Raw genomic sequence first — 9,935 nt, 5'->3', positions numbered from 1 at the left:
ATAATAATGATAAAAGTCCAAATAAAAAGGTCATACACCAGGGTTAGTAAGACAAGACAGTTGTGCCACTTCTTAAGAAAGAGTTTATTTAGTGCATTTCTACTTTGTCCACAGCAGGAACCAAAATATGAAGTTAATCTGTGCTCCTAAAAGTTCACCAAAGATCTGGTCCAACACCATTGGTCCACTCATGTTCTGGTGCAATCCTATTGGTCCAGTCGTGTTCAAACACCCTCACGTTGGATCACTAGTGTTGTGGTACGACACTATTGGCTCACTAGTGTTCTCTTTTGGTCAGGAACACACACGACCAGGGGGGAGGGGAAATAAAAGGACCCTCGGCATGCTGCTACTGAGCAGAGGTCCACAAGCTTCCATGCAACAACAAACAAACAAACGGCAAGGGACGACGACGGCGAACGGAAAGATAATGGACGGCGTTGCTTGTAAGAAGTAAGCATGGAAGCATATACAGTAAACCTTATTTTAACCTGCTAAAGCCCTCAGGAGGTTTTTTATCTGATATACAACAGATCTTAAAAAGGTAAAATCCCCAACCCAGCGTGCGCACACACACTCTCTCTCACACACACACACACACACACACACACACACACACACACACACACACACAGGCGCACCTACATGCAAAACAAATCAGTCCTCATAAGTGTACAAGGATCACATTTGTCATTTTGAAAAAATATGACTTAACCCCTTGAACTCTGTGTAAACATAGCGTACGTTAGAATAGATAAAGACTCCCTCCCTTCCTCCCTCCCTTCCTCCCTCCCTTCCTTCCTCCCTTCCTTCCCTCCCTCCTTCACTTGTTGCTCTGTAACCTTCCCCTCTCATTTCATTAAAACCTGGACTCTTTGGTTCTCGGTAACAGTCAGTTTCGAGGACTGTGTGACTGACTGACTCTCTATCCTTCTGTTCTCTTTCTCTCCCTTCCTTGTTCTGTCTGGGTATGTAGTAGTAGTAGTAGTAGTAGTAGTAGTAGTAGTACTGTAGTAGTACTGTAGTAGTAGTAGTAGTTAAGGGAAGAGATTCACAGGTTCCCGTTCCCTCTGCAGACCAGAGCAGCAGAGTCAGATGGATTTGATTGTCCTTGTTTTTTTGTTTTATTTACATCACAGTCGGTCACAGTGGGCTCCGTAAAAGTGGAAGAACAACGAGTTCTTGTCCTCCATTTTTCTCTTCTCCTCACCCTCACCCGCCCGATGTGTGGTGTGGGCATGTCGGCCTGAGATCTGCGTGTACGTGGATGTGTGCTTGTATCTGTATTCATGTGTGTGTGTGTGTGTGTGAGGAGTCATTGTTGTTGGGCGTCTTCCCTCCGCCTGAGATAAGTGTGTGCACAAATGTGTGTGTGTGTGTGTGTGAGTGAGTGTGTGTGTGAGGGGTAGGGGGCTAGGATAAGTCATTGTTGCTCGGTGACTTCCCTCCGCCGTTGAGCAGGGCCGAAGCGCTGCGACTCTTGGTCGGCGTGCCGCTGCCTGACCGCGAGAGTTCCGTCAGGTCATGGAGGGAGGGCTCTCTGTACATGGCCACTGCAAACACACACACACACACACACACACATGGAGAGAGAGTTGGGAAGTCAACTGTCAGTACTGCTATGCAAAGAACATTCAGCTCTCCTGCAAGTCCATAACGAGGGTTTAGATCCCACTTTCACTGTGCAACATTGATGATTTCAAGTCATTAAAAAGGCCTGAATCATATCAGTCCAACAAAGAATAAATAAAATATGTTTTATACTTTGAAATAAATATGATACAGATCACTTTATTTATCCCCTTAGGGCAGATCAGCATCTCCACACACACACACACACACACACACCACAACCTTTCACCAAAACACAACTCCAGAGCGCACGAGATAAACACAACATGGCAGCAGAGACATTAAAAATGCAAGGCGAGGTTATGTAGAGCCCGACTGGTTACTAAAGAGGTTAACACATTAAAAAAAAGTAAGAAATACAGAGAATACAAACTAAAAAGAGAGAGTGATAAATGCCTAAAAATGCATGCATTAGCTCATTCATAGACATTCAATGCTTGAATGGATGGAGAATGAAGTAAAAAACCTGTGATTTTTATTATTAATTCATCTGTTGGTGCTGATCTAAATCAATCCATACACGTTGATATGAAGATAACTGGCGGTTTGAATCATGTCAACTGTCAAATGTGGCCCCCCCAATCAATTTCATGTGGCCCACCACTTAATATCAAGTTATAATGAGTTATTTATGTATTGTTTTCATGAATATATTCACTTTGCATCATAATCATGCAATCTATTTATGGTTCCATATCATAAGAAGGGCTTTTATTTTGAAATGATGTGAAATATCATCATAAATATTGTGATTTCAACCTCTTTTTTTCCTCAAAAATTTTGACTTTTTGTTTCAGAGCCCTGCTACACTCTTAGAAATAAAAGTGCTAATCAGAACCAAAGGTTCTACCTGGAATACTTTTAAAATCTTTATTCAGCAAAGGGGTTTTAAAGGGTTCTCTGGATCAAAATGGTTCTTACTGGAACCATTAGTGTTACTAAGAACCCTTTATTCACTAAAGGGTTTTTCAGAAGCAAATGGTTCCAGGTAGAACCTCAGCCCTTGTAGAAGAACACTTTTGGAACCCTTATTTCTAAGAGTGTAGGGTCCCTAAACTCGCGTGGAACGCCTATGACTATAGAGGAAAGGATGTTGATGTGAGAACCCTTTAAAAGCCCTTTCCTGAATAAAGGGTTTTAAAAGGCTTCTTGGTAACACTCAGGGTTCCAGATGGAACCTGGAACCAAAAAGGGTTCTCCTATGAGGACAAGCTGAAGAACCTTATATCGTTCTACTTAGCACCCATAGAACCCTTTTTGGCTCCAGGTTTTTCCTCCTTTTGGAGGATTCCACCAACAACCCTTTAAAACCCTTTATTCAGGAAAGGGCTTTTAAAGGGTTCTCTGGATAAAATGGGTTCTTACTGGAACCATTAGTGTTACCTAGAACCCTTGAAAAACCCTTTCTTCGAGAAATGGTTCCAGGTAGAACCTCAGCCCTTGTAGAAGAACCCTTTTGGAACCCTTATTTCTAAGAGGGTATGTAAAATCTATATTGCATTGGCTGTAGTAGCTACACCTTACCTAAGACATCTAAATAATACACTCTTAGAAATAAAAGTGCTAAGTAGAATCATATAAGGTTCTTCGGCTTGTCCTTATAGGAGAACCCTTTTTGTAAAGGTTCTACCTGGAACCCTTTTCGAGGGTTCCACCAAGAACCCTTTTAAACCCTTTATTCAGGAAAGGGCTTTTAAATGGTTTTCTGGATCAAAATGGTTCTTACTGGAACCATTAGTGTTACCAAGAACCCTTGAAAAACCCTTTTTTCGGGAAAGGGTTTTTCTGGAGCAAATGGTTCCAGGTAGAACCTTAGCCCTTGTAGAAGGACCCTTTTGGAACCCTTATTTCTAAGAGTGTATAGAAACAAGCGTCATTGGCAATATTTAATCTCAATATCATGTGGTACATGTAATACATGCATATTGTCTGTTTGAGAGCTAACGTGTTTATAATGGCATTTAAATGGTTAAAATGGCTAAAAGTCAACACATTATCATATATAATGTTTTTGTAGGTTAACATGATAGAATGCTTGGTTATCAGTGTCGTAAATGTTACCTTTGAGTGGTTTGGGTATAAAGTGTGCAGCAGCCTTGTTCTTCTTCACATGGTTGCCCTTCATGATTCCGCCCTCCTTGTTGAGCCCCAGGTACCAGGCCCGGCCCGAGGCCTGCTGCCGGTACAGCATGGACGAGTAGGTGACGTAGTAGTTCTCGAACACGGACTCCTTGAACTTGCACTCTGGAGTGAAATGTTCCTGAGTGAGAGAGGGGGAGAAGAAGAAGAAGAAGAAGATGTGACGGGTATCGGCGCTAATAATAAAGGAAAGGAGACAAGAAGGTGATTAAGTGGACACGGAGTGGAGGGGGTGATGGAGGGGGTGATGGAGGGGGTGGTGTCGCAGAAGGTGCGAGTGCGTAATGGCGACTCCATTAAAGAAATCATTCTTCATATCGCCTTCAGTGTCTCCATCCATCAGCTGTTCGCGGCTCTTTGAATCATTATCTCAGCCAGGGCGCTCTCGCCTCCAAGAACAAACTGCACCAACTTAGGACAGCTGACATTTGCATTTCCTTATTCCTGCATCTCCATAGCAACCAGCTACTCCCTTGAATACCAACCAGCCCACTGAGAGAGAGACGGAGCCCAGGTTGCCGGGGGAAACGGATAGATACAGAAAGAGTCATTTCTGGGGTTTTTTGTACTCCATTAATCTCGTGTGAAATTTGATTAGGTTTTTGGTGTTTGAAAGATATTCCCGCAGCATCAGTGAGTCAGATTTTTAATCTGTGAATATTCCATTTAATATCAGATGAGAAGATGAAATGCGTGATATCAGCGGGACTGGACGTGACCACTCACACATAGTGTTGGTGGCTTTTATTACTTTTTTTTTTTTTCTTCTTTTCATCTTTTCTTTCATCCATGTGTAAACTGCTGCAGGTGTTTGTTGTTTTTGTCAACAAAAGCCCAGCATTAATATCTTAAAAAAAAAAAAGAGCCACTGAGGTCACTCGCAGCCTCCTGACCTGTCAGAGAAAAATATATGTGTGTGTCCAGGTGATGAGAGAGGGGGAAAAAAGCATGAAAACAACATTTCAGGAGCTTTGCGTTAATGGACGCAAAGTCATCTTCCTATTGAAGAAAGTCTGAGGGGAAATAAACAAAAGGAGGCTGCAGGACCATCCCAAATCAATCGTGAGGAGCCACAGTATCTGCAGACGGACGTGGGAGGCACACGGGGAGAATGATTGTATTGATGAGACGATAGGACGGTAATGAGACTGGTCACACTGAAAGACACCGTTTCATTACTTAAACTCAAAGAAAACCATTTTAAACGTTATGTAATGACGATGATGTGTGTGTCTGTGTGTTTATACTCCTCATGTTGTGGGGACCTAAATCTGGAGACAAAAATCAAGTCTCCAAACCTTTAATGGCTACATTTTAAGGTGAAAACTAGTAATCATGGTGAAGGTTAGAGCATTTGTCACCTCTTTTTGGGACCTTTTTCTGACCTTGTCAGGCTCTGTAGTCCTCATGGAGACCAAAACCTGGTTCTAAAACCTGGTGTGTGTGTGTTTGTATCTGGTATTCCTTTTGTTATGGGGACCTGTTTACACAGTCACATTATGGGGACAAAAATAGTCCCAGAAACTTAAAATGATTCCATTTTAAGGTGTTTTAAGACGTAGTAAATATGGTTAAGGTAAGCGTCAGTCTCCAGAAATGTCAATGCAATGTCCTTTGAAGTTGTGTGTGTATCACGTGTACTTTCTGGCATAAAGGCAGCCCTTATCAGGACCAGTCATCCTCATGGAGACCAAAACGTACGATTACAGAGACAAAACCCTCATTTCTGAGCAATTGGATAAGCTTAAGTCTAAGATGTGTGTGTGTGTGTCAGACTGGTGACTTACAGAGGTGTAGAGAAAGCCTTCGTTGTTCATTGCCAGGTATAGTTTGGTCTGGACACCCTGGATGGCCACCACACGGAGCCCCACTGGAATCAGGTTGAACACAGCTGTGGAGAAGTGTTAAATATTCAGTTGCACTCTCATTTACTCTCAATTTATACATAATTAGTGTCAAATGCACGTGTTATCAGTTTAATATTAACACTGAACTTTTAACTCTAAACCAGTGATGTTCAAAGAGTGGGTCGGGACCCACAGATGGGTCACAGGAGATATTTTTAGGGCCCCCCATGAAATTTGCAGAATTTCCCCAAACTTTAAGTCCAGATTTGTGTGTTTTAAATGAGTTATGAAGTTGTAATTAATATACCAATAATATTTTTTGGCAAAGATTAATTTATGAATTCAAAATGATATAAGGTTTTAAAGATATGGCTGTAAATTAGGCGTTAATTTGTGTTCAAAAAAATATTCACACCTGGCGCTAATCCTCTTCCATATTCTGTGTAAGAAAACAAACAAAACAAGGCTATCTCAACCTTAACCCTTTAAGGTACTACTCAACCATTTGGTTGACCACACTTGTCTTTATTGTTATCATAAGAAAATAATATTTTCCTTTGCTTTTTTCTTACGTACCTTACGTAAGTACCTTAAAGGGTTAAAATGAATAAATATCATGTAAATTGCCTTATTCCTTAATATTCAATAGTTTGTTATTTAAAGAAACAACATGTGCATAAAAACTGAATCTAATGGACAAATATTACTTTAAGAAAACCCAGATAATCTCTGATGTTTGTTGTTGTTTTCCCCCTCGGTGGTTTGCATTCAGTAACACAGGCACAACAACCATTATTTATGTTTGCACAACAAAAAGCTCTGGAGTCATTATTCCTGGGGAGTTTGATGAGTCAGTCTCTTGTTTTAATTGTCCTCATTAAGCCATCCGTGTTCTTTTTTTAATGACTACAGTTCTGTGGATTATCTATTCAAACCCAGTCTTTGTTTTGCTAATTTCGCGTGGGATGCGTGATGCAGGCGACGCTGACTGCGCTGGAGAAGGAGAGTGATGGTCAGCACAGCCAACAACTACTGAGTTAGCTGTATCAATCACACACTGTAGTCTGTGTGTGTGTGATGGTGAAGACAGAGGACTATTGTGGTGGTGCAGATCAACTGATTTCAGCAGTTTGACCATTGGATATTCATCATTTAATGTGTTTGTTTGTTGTTTTTAAGTGGGAGAGATTTAACAGTGACACCATGCTGTGTCCAACAACATGGGGTAAAAACAAGCATAATTTTTAGTAATTACACTAGAGGAAAACATCCTTTCCTCTATTGTCAGCGGGGTTTTACGCGGGTTTAGGGATCCTACACACTTAGAAATAAGGGTTCCAAAAGGGTCCTTCTACAAGGGCTGAGGTTCTACCTGGAACCATTTGCTTCTGAAAAACCCTTTCCCGAAGAAAGGGTTTTTCAAGGGTTCTTGGTAACACTAATGGTTCCAGTAAGAACCATTTGATCCAGAGAACCCTTTAAAAAACCCTTTCCAGAATAAAGGATTAACAAGGGTTCTTGGTGGAACCCTCCAAAAGGGTTTCAAGTGGAACCTTTATAAAAAGGTTCTACCTGGAGCCAAAAACGGTTAGCCGAAGAACCTTATATGGTTCTACTTAGCACTTTTATTTCTAAGAGTGTAGGGGAAAAGGGTAACTCTCCATGGACAATACTTTAAAGTGCACTCTTAGAAATAATGGTTCCAAAAGTGTTCTTCTACATGGGATGAGGTTCTACCCTTTCCCGAAGAAAGGGTTTTTCAAGGATTCTTGGTAACACCAATGGTTCTAGTAAGAACCATTTTCATTTGGTTCTTGTAAGAACCATTTTGATCCAGGAAACCCTTTAAAACCCTTTTCCTGAATAAAGGGTTCTTTGTAACACTAAGGGTTCCAGATGGAAACTGGAACCAAAAAGGGTCTCCTATGAGAACAAGCTGAAGAACCTTATATTGTTCTACTTAGCACCCTTAGAACCCTTTTTGGCTCAAGGTAGAACCTTTTTATAAAGGTTCCACCTGGAACCCTTTTAAAACCCTTTATTCAGGAAAGGGGTTTTAAAGGGTTCTCTGGATCAAAATGGTTCTTACTGGAACCATTAGTGTTACCAAGAACCCTTGAAAAACCCTTTCTCCGGGAAAGGGTTTTTCAGAAGCAAATGGTTCCAGGTAGAACCTCAGCCCTTGTAGAAGAACCCTTTTGGAACCATTATTTCTAAGAGTGTATCGGAAAAATTCCAGCGGTTTCTGAAAGCTAACAAGTTTCACGCCAAAGCCAACGTGGTGGTTATTATGGTAATTTCACTTACGATGCTGCGGGAAGCCTTCGAATCGGCGTCTTTGTGCTGTTTTTGCACATTGAGACAACGACTCAAACAAATGTTATTTTAAATATGTTTTATACAGTTCATATTTCAAATTTATCACATAAAATCTGGACAAAATACTGGGGTTTTTTCTCAATAAAACTTGTTTTTCCTTCATTCTAAATTGTTAATACACTAGATGTTGGAAGTTATTCTGGAAAAATGGGCAAAAGGACTTCCTCACAGGACGTTTTCTGGTTAAAATAAGCAAAACAGAAGTCCAGATGGATATTTTAAGGCTTAGGTTTTAAAGGGTTAATAGGATAATAGATGATGAATCAATGAATAAGATGTCATCAGGAAAGAAGCAGCTCCCCATAGTAGCGTGTAGAAACGGATCGCAAGCACTGTGTGCTGGTGAAATATATGAAATATTGATGTTTTTTTATCATTCGTGATTAACACTATAATAGAAAATCACCAGGATTAACTTGTCGTGAGTGCTTTTAAGCCTGATAACATCGTGTATAGTACACGTGAATATGGATACGAATCACCACCAAATTGTAATAATTTCTGTCATGAACCATAATCTACATGCACAGATTATTTAATACAAATCTTTTGATCAAGAAAAAGATCAAATCTAAGTCATAACCTCCTTCTCACATAAGGAACAGATTTGGCTTAAAACCAACTTAATTCCAGTAAATATCTAAATCAGACCTTGCCAGATCTGTCAATATTCAGTGTTTGGCTTCAGTAAAAACACTCTGAGAAAGAATGTGGTTTGAAAATGAACAGCAATGGTTTTAATCTCTTCTTCCAAGTGATATTTGTTTCGTATTTGTATCTCACTTAATGAGCTGTGAAGATCTCAGACTGAGCTGTTAAATCGTCATATAATCCCACAGCTTGAAAAAAATCCAAGGTAAACAAAGCCAGTTAAATGCATTTCTGTCAATTACCTTCAGGGCTGGAGCAAGATATTCTTATTCTTATTTTGATGTAATTGTGCAGAGATTTTCTCTGTGGTTGTTGTGCTATAATTCCATTCACTGTCACTTCATTGTTTTTTTGTTTTGATGAGTTGACTAAAATATCAAATAGGAAAATAGTCAAGGTCACAGGACGACCTGTTGATGTTCAAACTAAGCATCACAATGACATGGAGGGAGATTCCAGTGACATTCAATGTGCCACGGTTCTTGGTCTGAGTATTTCAGAAACTGCTGATCCACTGGGATTTCCAAATACGACCGTCTGTAGAGCTTATACAGAGAATAGTCCCAAAAAAACAGGAGGAAATAATCCAGTGAGCAGCAGCTCCGTGTGCGCACTACTGATGCCAGAGGTCACGAGCAGACTGATTCAAAATGATCAGTAATTCACGCATGTAATACGACAAAGTACCACAATGAGTGCCTCTTAAGTTATTGTCCTTTGTACCTAATAAAGTGGCTGCAGTGCATGTATTATATTTAACATCTGTGAGTTGGAACCACTGGCCAGATTAAAACAAAAATCAATGTGAAGGTTTCACTGTGATACATTTTATGGTTGGAACAATTAATAAAAAATATATAGCACATGAATCAATGATCACTATTGGCTTCGACACAAGTTGAGATTGGAGAAAATGAAATGTCCTGTCGCTGTCGCGGGGGGAATTCTTACCATAAGTGCTGTCCTCGTCCTTGGTTCCATCGATGGTGCCGTCGGGCTGCATCTGCAGCTGGAAGCCCTGGCGACTGGAGAGCCTGGTCACTATGCCCTTTAACTGGGGCTCTGACAGGAAGAGACACACATGCACACACACACGTTAGCTGCACGCATTCCTTATTACTGTCACATGTTTCATATAATCCAGCAGTCTGCAGGGAGCAGGAAGTGTCACAGGAGGAGAAGCTGTTTATATTTCCAATCAGCCAGGGCCTTCAGAGCCCAATGATCAGTGTCTGACCCCTGCACATGGTGGCGCACATACAAATCACATCATAAGTGACAGATGGT

General features: G+C 40.7%; 1 protein-coding gene across 2 annotated transcripts in view; it reads right to left on the bottom strand.

Moving 5' to 3' along the window:
• Window positions 1-1,252: 1,252 nt before the first annotated feature.
• Window positions 1,253-9,935, bottom strand: part of LOC310927153 (fibroblast growth factor 13-like) — a gene marked incomplete at its 5' end in the record, with an annotated part of 28,435 nt that continues 19,752 nt past the window's right edge. For both annotated transcript variants that reach the window (XM_083889437.1, XM_083889436.1), the window contains 4 exons: window positions 1,253-1,553; window positions 3,694-3,892; window positions 5,559-5,662; window positions 9,600-9,710. In XM_083889437.1, coding sequence (XP_083745563.1) covers window positions 1,414-1,553; window positions 3,694-3,892; window positions 5,559-5,662; window positions 9,600-9,710 — 554 coding nt within the window. In that variant the 3' untranslated portion in view covers window positions 1,253-1,413. The remainder of the gene's footprint in view (window positions 1,554-3,693; window positions 3,893-5,558; window positions 5,663-9,599; window positions 9,711-9,935) is intronic.

This window comes from Microchirus variegatus (assembly GCF_963457635.1).
Source record: "Microchirus variegatus genome assembly, chromosome: 5".
Classification (NCBI taxonomy): Eukaryota; Metazoa; Chordata; class Actinopteri; order Pleuronectiformes; family Soleidae; genus Microchirus; species Microchirus variegatus.
The sequence above is the reverse complement of the archived record's forward strand: the minus strand, read 5'-3'. Positions and strand labels throughout refer to the sequence as shown.